Below are 19,815 nucleotides of genomic sequence, written 5' to 3'. Positions count from 1 at the left end.
TGACAAAGCAAAAACAGGTTTGTAGAAATGTTTGCAAATGTATTAAAAATAACAAAATCAGAAATACCTTATTTACATAATTATTCAGACCCTCTTCTATGAGACACGAAATTGAGCTCAGGAGCATCCTGTGGACTCCAATCAAGTTGTAGAAACATCTCAAGGTCAAAAGATGTTTCTACAACTTGGAGTCCACCTGTGTTGAATTCAATTGATTGGACCTTATTTGGAAAGGCACACACGGGTCTATATAAAAACGTCCTACAGTTGGCAGTGCATGTCAGAGCAATAATCAAGCCATGAGGTCAAAGGAATTGTCCGTAGAGCTCAGAGATAAGATTGTCAAGGCACAGATCTGGGGAAAGGTAGCAAAACCTTTCTGCAGCATCGGAAATGTCTCCAAGAACATAGTGACCTCCATCATTCTTAAATGCAAGAAGTTTAGAACCACCAGGACTCTTCCTAGAGCTGACTGCCTGGCCAAACTGAGCAATTGGGGGAGAAGGGCCTTGGTCAGGGAGGTGACCAAGAACCCGATGGTCATTCTGAGAGTTCCTCTGTGGAGATGGGAAACCCTTTCTGAAGGACAACCATCTCTACAGCACTCCACCAATCAGGCCTTTATGGTAGTGGCCAGACAGAAGCCACTCATCAGTGAAAGCCCCGACAGCCCACTTGGAGTTTGCCAAAAAGGCATCTAAAGTCTTAGACCATGAGAAACAATATTTTATGGTCTGATGAAACCAAGGTTGAACTCTTTGGCCTGAATGCAAAGTATCACGTCTGGAGGAAACATGGCACCCTCCCTACAATGAAGCACGGTGGTGGCAGCATCATGCTGTGGGGATGTTTTTCAGCGGCAGGGACTGAGAGACTAGTCAGGATCGAGGAAAATATGAAAGTAGCAAAGTACAGAAAGATCCTTGATGAACACCTGCTCAGGGCCTCTGACTTGGGCAAAGGTTAACCCTCTAACAGGACAACGACCCCAAACGCACAGCCAGGACAATGCAAGAGTGGCTTTGGGAAAAGTCTCTGAATGCCCTTGAGTGGCCCAGCCAAAGCCGGACTTGAACCAGATCGAACATCTCTGGAAAGACCTGAAAATATCTGTGCAGCGACACTCCCCATTCAACTTGACAGAGCTTGAGGGGATCTGCAGAATTTTTTATTTGATTTTTTTAATGGGAGAAACGCCCCAAATACAGGTGTGCCAAGCTTGTAGCGTCATACCCAAGAAGACTCAAAACTGTTATCGCTGGCGAAGGTGCTTCAAAGTACTGAGTCAAGGGCCTGAATACTTATGCAAATGTGATATTTCAGTTTATTTTTAATACATGTGCAGAAATGTAAAAAAAAAAAACTTTTGCTTTGTCATTATTGGATAGTGTGGGTAGATTGAGATGAAATAAACACTTGAATCAATTTTAGAATAAGGCTGGAACGTAACGTGGAAAAAGTCAAGGGGTCTAAATACATTCTGAATGCACTTTTTATACATAACTTCATTAGCAGGACACTAAAGTTCATTATCCCTCTGAAGACTTTAGTAGGCAAAACCTGTGAACTGGAAAAACTTGGTAGAGGGAAAGTACACATTATGGTGCTCATGTGAGTTTCCTTTATTTTCAGTTTCAGACCAATCCTTCAGACCAATGCACACTTCCCTTTTTCTCCATGGTTTTTACACCGGAAGGTGATTATACAACATAATACTGCAGAACAAAGCAATAACAGTAAAGTGAAAGTACACAATAATGACAAATGGCAAGAAAAATGATGTAGTTACTAGTCATTATTTAATAGTAAGAGGGAAGTGAAAAAACAAAACAAAAACATGAGCCAATATGGAGTAAACTTGAAAAATGTTCCCTGATCTTTTTTAACAAGACAATTGAGAAAGCTCCCGGAAAACACATACAAAAAAAAATATCAACATTTATACTACATTACCTGTAAACAATACTGAGTTATTTAAGCAATAATGCCAGAGGTGGTGTGGTATATGGCCAATATACCACAGCTAAGGGCTGTTCTTTTGCACGACATGGATTGCCTGTACACAACTTTAGCCGTGGTATATTGGCCATATCACAAACCCGAGTTGCCTTATTGCTATTTTAAAACTGGTTACCAATGTAATTAGAGCAGTAAAAATATTGTTTTGTCATACCAGTGGTATATGGTCTGATATACCTCGGCTGTCAGCCAATCAGCATTCAGAGCTCAAACCTCCCAGTTTGAAATACAAAATATATCACAATCAAACCGTACATCAGATACAGTAAATGTTGTACGTACAATTCAGGGATGGCCACAGTTGCTCTTGAAGAGCTACAGGGTTATTGCAGGCTTTCTTGTTCAAGCCTTATCGCATGCATTAGTACCGTAGGGATGGCGTGCATCTGACAGATGAGTTCCCCCCCCCCTGCACTCCTCGCAACAAGGGGGAGAGAGGCCTTCTCAAAAGTTTGCCTTCACCCCACCACCACTAGTTTCTTAGCCCCCAAAGAGGAACAAGACTGTGGTGCTCCTGAGCATACTGCACAAAATAGCTGAGATCAGTGATCGTGAGGACAGGAAGCCAGCCATCATCCTGGACTACAACCACAACGAAGGAGGCTTGGACAACCTGGACAAGGTGATTGGAACTTACAGCTGCAGGAGGTTGACTGCCCGCTGGCCCCTGGTTATCTTCCATAACATCATTGAAATGTCCTCATACAATGCCTTAGTGATAAGCAGAACAAGGTGTTCTTGGAGCAACTGGGAAAGGCACTGTTAACCCTATTAATTCAAAGGGAGCATCTCCCCCACACAGCAGCCACTGCAGCACTTGTGAAAGCTGTTCAGGGGGCTGAATCTTGTCCTGATCCACTTGAGGCTGCAGCTGGGGCAGGCAAAAAGGAGGAGATGCCAATTGTGTCTTCCAAAGAATGAGTGTAAAACAAATACAGGTGCTGCACATGTGAGAAATACATCTGAGAAAGTCCATGCACACTGTCCTACATGTGCTAATTAGAGTTATTGTGTTTGTATCTTATTCTTATTGTTTATACACCTTGTGGGTGGGGGCAATGGTTACATTTTTTTTGGAGAAGACTAGTATTTGAATTCCTCATTGTACAGAACATATCACTATGTTGCAAAAAAGGTTAACAATTATTATTAAACAATTATGACAGGTGTGTTGTAATAAAAAACGAGTGTTGTCCACAGATTAAAATGCAGTCTTTCTGCATTGTGAAGAAGGAAAACCCAGATATTCAATGTTTTTGATGAATGACAGGTTGTTTCTTCATGCAAAATAGATTTGGGGTTTAAAATTAAATTAAGCCGTTTTATATTAGCGGTTTGGTGAAGGCGGGTCATTTTTTACCCTTAGGACAAGGGGAGTACACAGAATGTTAAGACTACACAAGGGTTAAGAGACACCTAATAAATGAAAATGACAGAATGGTAAAAAAAAATTAAAAAAAACATCCGGTAGGCTAACCCAGGACCTTCAAAATCACATTATGCTACGAACTCCGTTATAAATACATCAAGTTGACATCATTTTAAATGGTTTGATGACAGCACGTGTTCGTTCCATTATTTTTTTTGTTCATTCACTCACTGAACGAATGTTTATTTCTCTTGATTTGGTAAAACATTTTTTTGAAATAATCCCAAACAGTTGTGTTGAAAACAGTTTCGTTTTATCACAGTTAATCAAGTTAGCAAGCATGGCGTTCTCTTTTGACTGCGCAAGCAAACAACGATTATTATGTTGTTGTTTTATCTGTGTGCTTCGTTTGCAATTGCACCCTTGCTTCTTTTTACTTGCGGGAACACAAAAAGTAACTTGACACTGTATTGAATTATAATTACACGAAGATAGTTGCAGTGACAGAGAGAGCGTACGGAATTAATAGTTAAGGTAAGGGATATAATTTGCTCTGCATCTTCCAACAGCAACAAGTCTGTTCTGGTGCATGATTGTATTAGCAGCGTGGCAGTTTTCCCAGTTTGGTGTATGTAACTGGCTATAATAGCAACCAAGGACGTTCGCTAGCTTATTTGTGCTCTGATTACACGCAAGTGTCCAGGTCAGCAGTTTACACAGATGACTTCAGCCATATAAAAAAAAACTTCCATTACAAAATATACCAAAGCTAGATACCTTAATTTTGCTTCTCATGCAACTGGTGTAGCTAGCTGCTACTGTTGCGAAGCAACCGAGTAGCATCCGGTTTTAGAACTGAGATTTAGCTGAAAGGATGATAGCATTTTCAGAAATACTACAAAAGCAAGCACATCATTGGTTTATAGTGGGCAGAAATGTGCACGTGAGAGGGGTAAATTGTGAGTGTAATAAAAACTTAACTTATTCAGTCCAAATGGATCTAAATCTTATGGTTACTTTATGGACGCTGTTTCCCAATTTTAATCCGACATCAAAAATGTAAGATGCATTTGGGCAAAAACATTGTCTGACTAGGCTCCCAGTCCCTGCTGCGGAAAAACATCTACACAGCATGCTGCCACCATGCTTCACAGTTGGGATAGTGCCAGGAAGCGTGGCATTCAGGCCAAAAATAGTTCAATGTTGGTTTTGTCAGACCAGAGAATATGGTTTCTCATGGTCAGTGTCCTTTAGGCAAACAAAGCGGGCTGTTATGTGCCTTTTACTGGGGAGTGGCTACTGTTTGGCCACTCTACCATAAAGGCCTGATTTGTGGAGTGCTGCAGAGATGGTTTTCCATCTGGAAGGTTCTCCCATCTCCAGAGGAACTCTGTCGTCAAGAGTGACCATCGGGTTCTTAGTCACCTCCCCGACGAAGGCCCTTCTCCCCCGATTGCTCAGCTCTAGGAAGAGTCTTGGTGGTTCCAAACTTCTTCCATTTAAGAATGATGAGGCCACTGTGTTCTTGGGGAATTCCAAGCTGCATAAATGTTGAGGTACCCTTCCCCAGATCTGCGCCTCAACACAATCCTGTCTCGGAGCTCTACGGACAATTCCTTCTACCTCATGGCTTGGTTTTTGCTCTGAAATGCACTATATAGACAGGTGTGTGCCTTTTCAAATGTCAAATCAATTGAATTGACCACAGGTGGACTCCAATCAAGTTGAAGAGCCATTTGAGCTCAATTTCAAGTCTCATAGCAAATGGTCTGAATACTTCTGTAAATAAGGTATGTTTTTATTTTGAATACATTTGCAAAAGTGTTTTTGCTTTGTCATTATGGGGTATTGTGTAGATTGATTAAAAATATTTAATACATTTTAGAATAAGGCTGTAACGTAACAAAAATGTGGGGAAAAGCCAAGGCGTCTGAATACTAACTGTCCTCGTTGGTTAATACACTGAGGCATAGGATACTGCACTTCTGGTCCCGTTGACAGGATAGTCTCGAACTGAGCTTAGTTTGTTCTCCAGTGATTGTACATTCACCAATAGAACAGAGGGTAAAGGCGGTTTATTTAATCAAGGTGCCCCCATGATTGGCGGCTTTTCCACTTCTGAGCGTCGGGGATTAGGGCCTGGTCCCGGGTGAGCAGTATATCCTGCACGGATGAGGCATTGAAGTAGAATTCTTCATCCAGTTCGAGGTTAATGATAGCTGTTCTGATGTCCGGAAGCGATTTTCAGTCAAAGGAAACATGTAAAAAATATGTCAGCGCAAAACAAACACACTAAATAGCATAATTGGTCAAGAGCCTGTAAAACGGCCGCTTTACATCCCAGCGCCATTCTCAACTTTGGTCAGCTCATAACTCCATGTGATGTGGGGGCTGTGCTTTGGCAAAGTGGGTGGGGTTATATCCTTCCTGTTTGGCCCTGTCCGGAGGTGTCCTCAGATGGGGCCACAGTGTCTCCTGACCCCTCCTGTCTCAGCCTCCAGTATTTATGCTGCAGTAGTTTGTGTCGGGGGACTAGGGTCAGTTTGTTATATCTGGAGTACTTCTCCTGTCCTAGTCAGTGTCCTGTATGAATTTAAGTGTGCTCTCTCTAATTCTCTCTCTGAGGACCTGAGCCCTAGGACCATGCCTCAGGACTACCTGATGATGACGACTCCTTGCTGTCCCCAGTCCACCTGGCCGTGCCAGTTTCAACTGTTCTGCCTTATTGGACCATGCTGGTCATTTATGAACATCTTGGCCATGTTCTGTTATAATCTCCGCCCGGCACAGCCAGAAGAGGACTGGCCACCCTACCTAACCTAGAGAGGAACCAGGCTTTGGCCTTTCTAGGGAGTTTTTCCTAGCCACTGTGCTTCTACACCTGCATTGCTTGCTGTTGGGGGTTTTAGGCTGGGTTTCTGTACAGCACTTTGAGATATCAGCTGATGTACAAAGGGCTATATAAATACATTTGATAAAATAATGAAGATTGGGTGCATGGTCAGAAGGATATATAGATCAAACTGGGAAAGATTCTTAGGTAAACAACCCAAATATTAATTGGAAGTTGGGTGAACTACCGTTCTGTGGTGTGGGGAAATAAATCAACAAGTGAGAAGGCTTCAGATTGCTGCTTTCTCCTGTGCAAGGCGGTGATATGATTATTCTGTTGTAGTCATGCAATGTTCTTAAGTGGTCAGCAATCAACAAGATAAAGTGAGCACCCTTTTTTTATTATGGCCAAAATCTATTCACTACAGGATTCAGTTGATAAGAGACATTCAGTCAATACAAAGAATAGGACATCGACCATCCATGTCTTACACCAGCAGAGAAGTAAAACATTTAGATTCAAAGCGAAAAAAACAAAACAAATTGAGAAACCAGAAATCTTTCAATAAATAATTTCAGGAATACTTTACAACCACTAGGAAATAGGATTGTGATGTGCACGACTATGGTAGATGACTGAACTAACCTCTTTTCAGATCGTCATTAGTTATTTTTTCTAATTTACTTGATATATTATGGTTTGGAACAGCATGTTATGTGAAAATTGGATTGTATTTTAAAGTTTAAGGACTCTTGGAAGATTAGTCCAAATGAGGACAAAAAGAGATCCTAATAAAATCTAAATCAATCAAGAAAAGTGCATTTAAAAAGCACACTGAGAGTAATGTTTTACACCCACTGTGTGTGTGTATATGAGGCAAAAACATTTAAACTTGACAGAGCCATAGCCGCTTGCTCGGTGCACTCTGCACACTGGCTATTAGAAGAGACGAGATCCATAGACCCCACACCTAACATGAAGTGATGTCATCTTTAGGGGACATCTGTGATTGTAACATCCCTTGGCAGTGACAAAGACTTACAACACACTAACAAACTACTTTGACATGTTCATCATAAAAAAAAAAAAATGGAGAACAATCTAGCAAAAGTCAGTAGTTGGTGTTCACATCATATGCAACATTTATAGAGGCAATGTTCTTTGACAAAATGTGAAATCCACAAAGTTACTCAAACCAAGTGAATTAACAACACTGTCATGACCCACAAAAACCACTGGCCCAGATCTGATCTCTGTGTGTTGGTAGGGAGAACAGGCAGAGTTATGCTGAGGTCCAGAGTTTGGCTGAGGTCCCGCAATGTTCAGTGAGTCGGTATGCGTTTCGTCAGGCGCGAGGGGTATCACATCTCCCATCATAAGGGCACCTCATGTACTAGGGGGATCCAATGATGGCAAGCCTATGAATCTCCAACCACCCGGTATTAGCTGACAGACAATATACAACCACCAAAAAGCCCCTGGAAGTCAACCATAAAGCACCAACAGGAAGCCAGCCAGGCTAACCATACCACAGACATGGAAGAGAGCTCAAGCAGGAACAGTAACTGCAAATAGCTTCAGAAAGGTCACTGAGGAAAAGGGAGGGATGTGCAGGATGGCCAAGATGCAGAATAGCCAGTGAAACAGGACCCTTAAATCACCAAGGATCTAGTGAGATCCATGCAAGCTTAGTGGATGGTGTTTCTGATAGCCTGAAAGGAGGAGAACCTCCCTCATTGTAACACACACACCTTTTTAAGTTTAGTGTGGTCTTTTCCTTTGCGCTTGGCTGTTTTTAGAGAATTGAAGACAAGAAACAATGTTTTTCTTACAGGCCTAAAGAAATATGAAATCAAGATATGCTCCCAAGCATGGTTAATTTTCTATCAAGATGGTGTTAGTTTTGAATACATTACCTTTGCCATGTCTCTTAGTACTCCCCCGTTTCTGTGCATGTTTGGACTCTGCGTCGACATCAGCTGTGGTTGAGGGGGACTCTGATGATGGAGTCTCCTCTAACCCATTTCCATCAGCTCCACTCTCTCTGTTCCCATCGGTCTCTGCATCTCTGCTCTTTGGACCATCCCCAGCAGCTGAGAATGCATTCCTGTTCACATTCTCAACCTTGGATTCAGCGGCCTTAAACCCCTCCCCCTCTGTGGACTCCTTGAGCTGGCAGTCAGTAGAGGAATCCATCCCAGGGTTGAGGTCTTCACTCTGGATGTGATCCTTGGTGGTGGTATGAAGGTTTGAGGGGCCTGGTGTTTTGGGAGAACTCGACTGAAGTGAGGGGTCTGTGGGGAGGCCGGACTCCACTACGACCGGATTTCCGCTTTGTTGTCCTAGGTCAATGGGTGAAGTCCCCTTTTCAACTTCCTCTTTGGCATCTATAGCAGATGTTCCCTTAAGCTTGGTGCACTGTTCTAAGGGAGAAGGGAAAGGAAAAAGATTAATTAAAGACTGCCATAAAGCACGCTTAACTACAGTTACCTCCTTTACAAACCTCCTCTACATTCAACCCTTTTAGATCTACAAGTGCCTAGGGGTTAGAGGTAAGGGAGTGTTACTGGTAGGGCTGTGATGATACCAGTATCAATATTTTTTTCCCATGGCAAAAATGAAAACTCGAAGCTGAACAAACTCTTTGGTCCTTTAAAATCCTCCTGTATGTAAAATATTGGGTGCTAAAGGTTGGAAAATAAATACGTGACTGGATAACATGTTTGTTTCCAACATTAGTATCGTGATACTGGTATCGTCCCAGCCCAAGTTACTGAACAGGGCCTTAATAATATACTGTATTTCAAAAACAGCCATGGGCAGCAGCAGAATCAATGACCGGTGCCATCTTCATGCTCACCACCAGGCTGAATGCTGTCCCCTTTGTCCTCAGAAGGCAGGCTGGTTCTGTCGGCCTGGTGCTTGGTTTTCCTCAGCGCATAGCCTTTCCTGATGTCAGACAGCAGGTGGTCAATGATGCAGCCCTCCTGGACCGGGGGGGCTTTACGAACTGGGTGTGAGAGAGAGGGTGAATCTCAAAACAGTCCACTCTTGATACATGCAATGTTCTGGTAGTGTGTTTGAATTTGCACTGGTCAACTATCAGGTGTTGACCGTCCTCGAAAGCTCTATCATTTACTAGTCTCCTTTCCTTCATCTGCACTGAGCGATGAAAGGCTGGATATTTAAAAGCAAAGAAAGTCTTGTGTGAGCAATGCTTTCACTTCCCCAGTTCTTCTAGATCAGTGCAGATGAAGGAGAGGACCAGGAAAGGGATCTTCTGAAGAGTATCAAGACAGTTAGGCAGAAACCCTTTCAGGAGCAGTCTGAAGTTGGTAATGGGACACTTGATTCGTGACTAGTTACCAGGGAGTAGAGCTCTACTACCCGTCATTATAGGGTTAGGGCCGGATGGGGCCTGTTTTTTTATTTTATAACTAGGGTACGGGTAGGGCTCAGGTATCACTAAATTGATCATTAACATTTTGAAGCAGAGCCATTTGCTCATGCTCTGCTGCACAGTACATATCGTGGTGTCAGAAGTTCTTCAATGTTGTCAAATTTTAGACCAGAACATTGTACGAGTCCACATGAAAGATTATTTTACCGAAAATGTTCCTTGAGTTGACTGAGTTTAGAGTGATAAAGTAGCTAGTTTACAATCAACTGCTCTCTGTCATTGAACAGAGGTGCTGCTATGGATACTCACACTAGCAGAGCCATGCACAGTGTGCATGCAGTGCGAGCAGCACAGGGAGCAAGGGACAGAGACTAGCAGCTAATGGATACTAACAGAGGAAGTTATTTCTGATTCGGGCAGGGCCTTAAATTTGGCAGAAGTAATTGGACATGGGTAGGGTGGGGCCTGAACATCGTGGGCATGGGTAGGCTTTAAAATAATGCCTGTGCAGGGCTCTACCAGGGATGGCCATGAGGTAACACTTATTTGGAGTGTTGGCTGCCGGTTATACTTACTTATCTTCCTGTTCTCCCCCCTTGGTCTCTTGGAATCCTCCTCTTCCAGCTGTTTCTTCCTCTTCTCAGCCTTAATCGCTTGCTCTCGGCGGGTCTGATTGTCCTATGATAAAAATAAAAACGTAAAAAGCAAGAGAAAACAGAGCAGCACAGGTGTCCACAATGCAAATGTGAAACCATAGCAATGTGTTATTTAGACTAAACAAAACTTGGGGACCTATACAGTCCAAAGTTATGGCCCAGTTATTGGAATAAATGCTTGAATTTAATGGTTTTATATAGGAAAGTCAATAGACACAGTGTCCATAAGTAATTTGTTTCTCTCACCTTGAGAGCTTTGATGAAGAGTCCCCTGAAGGAATGTAAAGTGCTGAACAAGTCCTCCAGGGAGAGACGGGATGAGTCCTCACACAGATACTGTGCCAGATCCTCCTTCTTCCTGTCGATGGAGGCAAACCTCGCCTCCAGCTCCCTGCAGGCCTCCTGGCTTCCCTAGAGGAGACAGCCATTTCAGGAGCTGTATTTAATTATGATCTGGCAACCAACCTGATGGCATGCTAATCTCTGAAACCACAGTCACCTACTCTCTGGTGGTGAGGAGAGGTATAGCAACCCACCTGTATGGCAGTGAGATACTGCTCCTTGATGGCCGCCACAGAGGAGGAAGCCACCTTCTTCTCTGACTCTTTCAACCGCTTGATGAGCAAACTCGCCTCTGACTGGAGAGTCTCCAAATTCACACTGTGGAAGGAAATTATAAACTCGGTAAGATTAGCATAGCCTCCCGTGTCAAGTTTTGATTACTCTACAATGTTGGCACCACTGAAAAATTGCAAAAGTTGTATACAGCTTTTTCCCCCCCCATTACCGAGCAGCCTTCTCACAGATCTCTAGATCATCTGGAAGGTTCAACAGGTCATCATGGTTCTGCTCAGCCTCCTCTAGGATGTGGTGGAGCAGCGTGATGCGACTTTTATTGGCCTTGGTTTCAGTGAGTTTCAACAGTGTGCTGATCTTGAAGCCCTCAGCGTTCCCTGTGTGGCTTCCCTGTAGAACAAAGTTATACAGACCAGCGTCAGGAGTCGTCGTTCTCTCACTAAAAACGTTGTTGTGAGACCCTATTTTGTCTGTTTGGTTATATGTATTGTATGGTATCACATTACGATTCTTACATAGTTGAGGAAGTTTCCAACGTCCAGAATGAGCATGCAGAAGCTTGGCAGTCGAGTGCTCACTCTCAGACCTTGCAGGATACAAATAACACATTAAAGAGAATAAAATAAAAAGGATGTTTAATTAGCGGTCGGGGAGATGGTGGTAGAGCCGCTAGCCTGGTGCCTCGACTTACTCTCACAGGCCTCGTCCAGCAGCTTAACTTTAGGCTGCATCATCTGTAACACCGAGCTGATTTCCTCACACAGCAACATGCACTCGATCCTCAGCGCGTAGCTGGGGGTAAAACACATACACAGGACCAAGGTCAACATCTAGGGTGAATCAGTCCTAGGTTATTGAACGCTGTCAAGAACTTTACCATGGAACAGCTAGGAGCTGGAGATAAAACTGGTCCACACCAGCTAACTTCTCCCGCTCTCCCTTGTAGGACTTCAGGTTCTCAATCTGTGGTGGAAATAATATCATTTTTCTATGACCATAAACTGACAAACATTTGGTTTCCAACACTACATCTATCAAAACTGAGAATGTATTTAGATCTAAAAATACAGTATAGCCACGTCGGCTTAACCATCGACTTGGCAGGGGTTCCTGTGGCCGGCACGCACCTCATGCTTCTCTGGCTGTAGCTTTTGCAGCTGTTTCAGCACCTCCACATCAAACTTGGACCGGTCACCTTTTTGAATCATGGCCACAAAGTCCTTATGTGAGCTGGTAGGGGACAACATGTATTTTTAACTCTCCTACTGTAAATAGTCTTAAGGTGCTTCCTCTACTAAGGTTCTCTTCTTCATATTACCTTCTCTGAAAATACTCACCATCTGAATTGTTTCAAGAATATGTTCAGGTTAAGATTTTTCTTGGCATCAATGAAAGAAATCTGTAGATGGAGAAAAAGCATGAAGCTTGAAATTAAAACAGGGGATGGTGTAAGGAAAATGACAACGATCGCAGTGGAGAGAGTACGATTAGAAGACCCTTTCAAAGACTACAATGAGATAGGGTAAGACCACACTACCTCTTTGGGCTCCTGTTTGACTGCAGGAGTGCTGCCTTTGGCTTTTGAGTCAGTCACTGGCAGACAGAAGAGCTCCTCAATACTGGAGTAATCAGGCTCCAGAGAATCTACCTGTACCGAGGTCCACATGGAGTGACTATCTTTAGAAAGAGAAAATAATGGACAGTGTTTTAATTTCGACTTATAAATGACACAGTTTGAATTAATCCAATGGGCACTTAGCAAGGTCAGCTATATGTGTCAGTTTAATTCAAAGGTGACATTCTGACAGGTCCCTTACCAGTCACCACTCTGGATGGCAGCTTCTGCCAGTTGAGCTTCTTCATACGCAGTGTGGGGCAGCGGCCCACCTTGGGTGAAGAGGCGTAGCAGGATCGCATCTGCACACTCTGGGCCACTATAATTTCATCGCCACCAAGGGGAGGCGGTGGACCCATCATGCCTGGCAGGGGTGGGGGAGGCGGTGGACCCATCATGCCAGGCAGGGGTGGGGGAGGTGGTGGACCCATCATGCCAGGCAGGGGTGGGGGAGGCGGTGGACCCATCATGCCAGGCAGGGGTGGGGGAGGCGGTGGACCCATCATGCCTGGCAGGGGTGGGGGAGGCGGTGGACCCATCATGCCAGGCAGGGGTGGGGGAGGCGGTGGACCCATCATGCCTGGCAGGGGTGGGGGAGGCGGTGGACCCATCATGCCTGGCAGGGGTGGGGGAGGCGGTGGACCCATCATGCCTGGCAGGGGTGGGGGAGGCGGTGGACCTCCATGCCCCATCTGTGGTAGAGGTGGTGGCGGAGGGAGGCCAGGGGGAGGCATCCCAGAGAAGCCAGGAAGTGGTGGGACAAAAGTTCTCATGCTTGGTAGGGGTGGTGGTAGATGAGGATGGGGAGGAGGTGAAGTGGCAACAGGGGTGGTAGATTCTTTAATGAGGACCTCTGATAGACAGATTGACCGATCAATCTGAACGCCCCGGTCTGTGGTCTTGACCTTAGGTGACCCTTGATGACCCTTGGAGGACACCAGACGTTCCATCAGGCGCTTGGTGGAGTCAACATCAGCTAAAGAACACACACGCACAGACAAACCGGCCATAACATGTCAGCGTACACAGCCACACAATGTTTATGGACCATGAGAAGGTGATTGATGCGAGACTCACGGTCCTGTGCCAGCAAAGTAGCGCGGTCAGCCAGGGCCTCCAGGGCCAGCCACACCTCGCTCTGCTCCGGACCTACCAACAACAGAGCCTGCAGGATCGACAGCAGCTGCACCGATGCAGGGGAGCTACTCAACTGGAGGGAGAACGTTATATTATTTCTATTATCTGTGGTGGATTTCCATTTACAAATAGACTATTGGTGCTTACTTTGGTGAAGAGTGTGGTGAAGACTTCCTGGTGACTGCTCATGTCGATGCCCCCGTACACCCTCTCCATCTCCTCCTCATCCTCTGCCATGGTGTCCTCAAAGGCCTCACACTGGATGTTCAGGTCCACATCCTCAGTCTCTCTGTCACACACAAATATGTATTTCCACAGGATAAAACAAGTCACAGTGTGACAGAAAATGTGTGCAGCGCAGAACAAAGCATTTGCTAATTTTCAAAAAGTTCAGAACCTGTGAAATACTTTAAATGAATTTAAAATAATGGGGGGGGAGGGGTCAAAAAAAAAAAAAAAGACTCAACTTACCTAAGTTTTGGAAGTAATTGTAGTAATTGAAGCCCTGGGAGACAAATAATGGCACAGCTAGGTTCAACATTTGTAACCAGTTTAACATGTCCACCTCCACTTCCTGTATTCAAGTCATTGCTTACAACGATTGCAATATCTTCATCATTATGATTTATTTTTGCAACATATGTAACACACCACACCAAGTAAGCACTGGTGTGGTACTTATTGATACTAGTAAACAATTTGCAAGGTTGATCTTTAAAGCTTGAGTCCTTAATTCAAACAAAAATAAAGCAGCCTCTTTTGGTAAAAAGCTGAGGAAGGGCTGTATCCACAGAAATTCATAGAGCTATGGATGCAGAAACTGACCATCCATGATAACAAAAATTATGATTTTATCCATGTTTAGAGGCTATACAGTGTTTGACAAACATTGGTGTAAAAATTTTTAAAAAAGCTTACATTTTGGGTTCTGATGGGGTACGACAGTTAAACTAAGCTCTCTCCCATTAAGTCCAAAAATGTATGCCGCAACTATGGATTATAGCTTGTAAGAGTTCAGACACTCCTTAAGCCTCGACTGTTTCCACATAAATTAGACATACAGTACCAGTCAAAGGTATGGACACTTACTCATTCAAAAGGTTTCCAATTATATTTTCTACATTGTAGAATAATAGTGAATACATCAAAACTCTGAAATAACACATGGAATCATGTAGTAATTATTTTTATTCTTAAATCAAAATATATTTTATTAGAGATTCTTCCAAATAGCCACCCTTTGCCTTGACAGCTTTGCACACGCTTGACATTCTCTCAACCAGCTTCACCTGGAATGCTTTTCCAACCGTCTTGAAGGAGTTCCCACATATGCTGAGCACTTGTCGGCTGCTTTTCCTTCACTCTGCAGTCCAACTCATCCCAAACCATCTCAATTGGGCGGCCAGGTCATCTGATGGAGCACTCCATCACGCACATTCTTGGTTAAATAGCCCTTACACAGCTTGGAGATGTGCGGAGTCATTGTCCTGATGAAAAACAAATAAGCCCAAACCAGATGGGATGGCGTATCACTGCAGAATATTGTGGTAGCCATGCTGGTTAAGTGTGCCTTGAATTCTAAATAAATCACAGACAGTGTCACCAGCAAAGCACCCCCACACCATAACACCGCCATGCTTTACGGGGGGGAAATACACATGCGAAGATAATCCTACTAATAATCCCTACTCGGAGTCTCACAAAGACAGTGGTTGGAACCAAAAAATTTGGACTCAGACCAAAAGGACAGATTTCCACTAGTGTAAGGTCCATTGCTCAAGTTTCTTGATCCAAGCATGTCTTTTGTTATTATTGGTGTCCTTTAGTGGTGGTTTCTTTGCAGCAATTCAACCAAGGCGGCATGATTCACAGGGTCTCCTCTGAACAGTTAATGTTGAGTTGTGTCTGTTACTTGAACTCTTCAAAGCATTTATTTGGGCTGCAAACTCTAATGAACGTATCCTCTGCAGCAGAGGTAACTCTGTCTACATTTCCTGTGGCGGTCCTCACGAGAGCCAGTTTCATCATAGTGCTGGATGGTTTTTGCGACTGCACTTCAGAAGAATTTCTCAAGTACTTTGAAAGTTTCTTGAATTGACTGACCTTCATGTGTTAAAGTAATGAACAGGTGTTACTCTTTGCTTATTTGAGCTGTTCTTGCCATAATATGGACATGGTCTTTTACCAAATAGGGCCATCTTCTGTATACCAACCCTACCTTGTCACAACTGATTGGCTCAAGTGCAAGAAGAAAATAAATTCCAAATATATTTAACAAGGCACACCTGTTAATTGAAATGCATTCCAGGTGACTACCTCATGAAGCTAGTTGAGAGAATGCCAAGTGTGCAAAGCTGTCGTCAAGGCAAAGGGTGGCTACTTTTAAGAATCTCAAAGTATGTTTTTATTTGTTTAACACTTTTTTTTGGTTACTACATGATTCCATAGGTGTTATTTCATAGTTTTGATGTCTTCACTATTCTACAAAGCAGAAAAAAATTAAGAAAAAACCTGGAATGAGTAGTTGAGTCCAAACATTTGACTGGTACTGTACACATGGCAATTGAAACCTTTCTCAAGAGACAATGAGGGGCTTCATCTCCTATTCGCACCAATACCTGTGCTTCTCTATTACATGAGTTTTGAAAAAGCTTAAGAGGGAGTGATACCGATGAACTCTTTGCGTAGTTTGTCCCTTTTCCGCAGGTCTTCTACCCCGAAGATAATCACGTTGACCACACTCATGAGGACGACCATGTACGGAACATTGTCAGTCGCATGCAGCTCATTCATGATGACGCTGAAGCGGTACTGCTGCATATTCACACTCTGTCAGAGACAGTTATAAAGATTACTTATGGTTAAGTCTTTTCTAAAAATATATGTTTTCCGTCCCTTAGATGAGGGAAAATATATTTCCATAAGCCTCCTTTTAATACTTTGCATGAACACATGGGTTATGAATGATGCTTCAATCTGACAATTTCTTTGAAAGTGAACAATGAGTATAATTATCATTTTTCGATGTATATCTATGATGTTATGCTGTATGAAAAAAGGTGGCCTTACTTTATAGTGCTCCAGGGCATCCATGGCCAGGTGGTGTCCCTGTGGGTTAAACAAGGTGAGGGCCGCCAGCAGCTCAAACACCTGCATCTTTACCATGGTGTTGGACGTGTCCAGGGCTGCCAATCAAAACAGAGATTATGTCCCAACGGACAGACAGACAAGCAGGCCTGTTCACCTCCTCCCAAGCTCCTTTGCCACCCTGCTTACTAGCCTTCTTTCTCACCTTGTGACAGGGTCCTGACGTATCCCTCATTGTCCAGTATAAAGTGCAGTCCAGCTGAGGAGTTCATCACTGCCTTCACACAGGCCACACAAGTGAGCTGGAGGAGGGCGTCAGCGATGCGGGCACAACCCCGGCCAGACAGCCTCTCCAGGGCCTCCATCAGCAGATCCAGTCCATTGAGCTCCAGGAACTGCACCATCCATTCCTGGTCACTCCCCTCTAGGCGCCTCCGCACCCCTGAGTAGTTGACCACTGTGGGTACCTGTAGCAGTCGTATGCATAGCTCTGGAACTGAGTTCTCCAAGTTGGCCTCAAGGTGAGCATCTCGGTCGGGGGGGCTGCTGGTCAGGTGCTCCTTCAGGGCCCCCCACTTCCCTTTCGATGCCTTGGCTGCCATAGCAACCAAAAAAAGGGAGCTAGAGAAAAAGGGTGCAATGTTTAGGTTGTGACACGAGTGAAAACAGACCGACAACAATAGAAAGAACATTTAAAAATAATTCTAAATTATGTATTGATTGGATACAGAGTAACTACAAAATATGATTGGAAGACAGGAAAGTTGGGGAGGTAGTAAAAGCAAGGTATCCATTCTCAAAAGACAACTGCCTGATAAAACACCAGTCTCAAATGTCAACAGTGAAGAGGCGACTCCAGGATGCTGGCCTTCTAGGCAGAGTTCCTCTGTGTGTTCTTTTGCCCATCTTAATATTTTATTTTTGTTGGCCAGTCTGAGATATGGCTTTTTCTTTGCAACTCTGCCGAGAAGGCCAGCATCCCGGAGTCGCCTCCTCACTGTTGACATTGAGACTGGTGTTTTGCTGGTACTGTTTAATGAAGCTCCCAGTTGAGAACTTAAGGCGTGCGTTTCTCAAACTAGACACTAATGTAATTGTCCTCTTGCTCAGTTGTGCACGGGGGCCTCCCACTCTATTCTGGTTAGAGACAGTTTGCACTGTTCTGTGAAGGGAGTAGTACACAGCGTTGTAAGAGATCTTCAGTTTCTTGGCAATTTTTCACATGGAATAGCCTTCATTTCTCAGAACAAGAATAGACTGATGAGTTTCAGAAAAGGTTTTTGTTTCTGGCCATTTTGAGCCTGTAATCGAACCCATAAATGCTCATGCTCCAGATACTAGGGGCGGCAGTGTAGCCTAGTGGTTAGAGCGTTGGACTAGTAACCGAATGGTTGCAAGTTCAAATCCCCGAGCTGACAAGGTACAAAATCTGTCGTTCTGCCCCTGAACAGGCAGTTAACCCACTGTTCCTAGGCCGTCATTGAAAATAAGAATGTTCTTAACTGACTTGCCTAGTAAAATAAAAGGTAAAAAATAATCATTTAAAAAAAAATACTCAACTAGTCTAAAGGCTAGTTTCTTTAATGATAAGTTCAGCTGTGCTAACATAACCCCTTTTGCAATTTTCTAATGATCAATTAGCCTTTTAAAATTATACACTTGGATTAGCTAACACAACGTGCCATTGGAACACAGGAGTGATGGTTGCTGGTAATGGGCCTCTGTACGCCTATGTAGATATTCAATCTGCCGTTTCCAGCTCCAATAGTCATTTACAACATGTCTACACTGTATTTCTGCTCAATTTGATGTCATTTTTTTTTTATTGACAAAAAAAAGTGCTTTTCGTAAAATAAAAAAAAAGGACATTAAGTGAACCCAAACTTTTGAACGGTAGTGTATATACAACACATTAAGACCTGCTCTTTCCATGACATGGACTGACCAGTTGAAAGCTTTGAACCCATATTGATGTCATTTGGTAAATCCACTTCCATCAGGGTAGATGAAGGGGATGAGACAAGTTAAAATAGCATTTAAACCTTGAGACAATTAAGACACGGATTGTGTGTGTGTGCCATTCAAAGTGTGAATTGGCAAGGAAAGATTTACGTGCCTGTGAACAGGGTATGGTAGTCACCAGGCGCACTGTTTTCACAAGGCAGTGGAACGCTCATGGTCCCTTGACACCTCTCCCACAGCACCGCTTAGATGTCAATGTCATAATTCAGCAAAATGCCTGTCACAGTCAGTCTGCAGTATAGCACAGAGCAAATACAGATTATTAGAACTTCTTCCGAAAGGGAAGCAAAAAAAGAAAGCAGGTTGAGCACAAGCAGGTAGCTGCGAATGTGGTGAAAGAGGGTAGAACAACCAGAAAATCAAAGTGAAGCAGGAGCAGCAGCAGTTACTGCAAAGTCAGTGGTAGCTAACACTAGTCTCCATCAGCATAAGGGTTGGCTAATGTTAATAAGCTAGCATTAGCACTCAGCATCCTTAGAGAGCCACTGAACAGGCCGATAAGTGGTGTTTTTTTTTTTTTACTAATGAGCAACAGGAAAAACACAAGACTTCAGTCTTGGAGGTGTGATTCATGATATTTATCCCCATGAGACACTGGAGACGTGGAAGCCTATATTTCACTTCCTCAAAATCCCCAGAATGAATCTAAGATACAAAATTCTTGAGTAATTAATTGACGTTTTTGCAGAGGATGTTTCAGTTGCTGCAACTAAAGGTGTTTGGGGCAGTATTTCTCAAGTTATAAAAAAAAAGTGAGGTGTTGTCTTTTGTAAACAGTCAAAGCTGCTGACCATGTCTATGCTAATGGATAGAGAGCAATCACCGCAGCTGTTCACCCCATGTTTGTGGGCAAATGGACATCGTCAAATCAAAACCCAACCTTAAAATGTTGACGCATGGATGTTCCAAACAAGACAGTCTTTATGACCAGAATTATCCTATTTACACAGTCAACGTTTACACTAGAATAACTTTGACTCATAGCAATGACAGACCATTTAAGGGATTACATTTTTTTTTTAAAGGCAGTCACTCTTTAAGCTATTGGGTGTCAGTTATTTAACAGTATATTTAGTGAACGGGCAAGCTAAGGACATTGAC

General features: G+C 43.5%; 1 protein-coding gene across 3 annotated transcripts in view; it reads right to left on the bottom strand.

The window, feature by feature from the left end:
• Positions 1 to 6,600: 6,600 nt before the first annotated feature.
• Positions 6,601 to 19,815, bottom strand: part of LOC109866574 (inverted formin-2) — a 35,103-nt gene continuing 21,888 nt past the window's right edge. Inside the window, exons 2-21 of one of the 3 annotated variants that reach the window (XM_031800359.1) lie at positions 16,898 to 17,313; positions 16,675 to 16,790; positions 16,275 to 16,434; positions 14,077 to 14,110; positions 13,753 to 13,894; positions 13,546 to 13,678; positions 12,671 to 13,444; positions 12,391 to 12,530; positions 12,191 to 12,252; positions 11,981 to 12,083; positions 11,731 to 11,816; positions 11,545 to 11,645; positions 11,369 to 11,439; positions 11,065 to 11,243; positions 10,814 to 10,937; positions 10,524 to 10,688; positions 10,197 to 10,299; positions 9,082 to 9,231; positions 8,138 to 8,644; positions 6,601 to 8,010 (exon numbers count right to left, since the gene is read on the bottom strand). In XM_031800359.1, coding sequence (XP_031656219.1) covers positions 7,955 to 8,010; positions 8,138 to 8,644; positions 9,082 to 9,231; positions 10,197 to 10,299; positions 10,524 to 10,688; positions 10,814 to 10,937; positions 11,065 to 11,243; positions 11,369 to 11,439; positions 11,545 to 11,645; positions 11,731 to 11,816; positions 11,981 to 12,083; positions 12,191 to 12,252; positions 12,391 to 12,530; positions 12,671 to 13,444; positions 13,546 to 13,678; positions 13,753 to 13,894; positions 14,077 to 14,110; positions 16,275 to 16,434; positions 16,675 to 16,790; positions 16,898 to 17,313 — 3,622 coding nt within the window. In that variant the 3' untranslated portion in view covers positions 6,601 to 7,954. Of the gene's footprint in view, positions 8,011 to 8,137; positions 8,645 to 9,081; positions 9,232 to 10,196; positions 10,300 to 10,523; positions 10,689 to 10,813; positions 10,938 to 11,064; positions 11,244 to 11,368; positions 11,440 to 11,544; positions 11,646 to 11,730; positions 11,817 to 11,980; positions 12,084 to 12,190; positions 12,253 to 12,390; positions 12,531 to 12,670; positions 13,445 to 13,545; positions 13,679 to 13,752; positions 13,895 to 14,072; positions 14,111 to 16,274; positions 16,435 to 16,674; positions 16,791 to 16,897; positions 17,314 to 19,815 lie in introns of those variants that run through there. The other 2 variants (XM_031800360.1, XM_020455305.2) reach the window with 2 other exon arrangements.

The sequence above is a fragment of the Oncorhynchus kisutch genome, linkage group LG21 (genome assembly GCF_002021735.2).
Source record: "Oncorhynchus kisutch isolate 150728-3 linkage group LG21, Okis_V2, whole genome shotgun sequence".
NCBI lineage: Eukaryota > Metazoa > Chordata > Actinopteri > Salmoniformes > Salmonidae > Oncorhynchus > Oncorhynchus kisutch.
The sequence above is the reverse complement of the archived record's forward strand: the minus strand, read 5'-3'. Positions and strand labels throughout refer to the sequence as shown.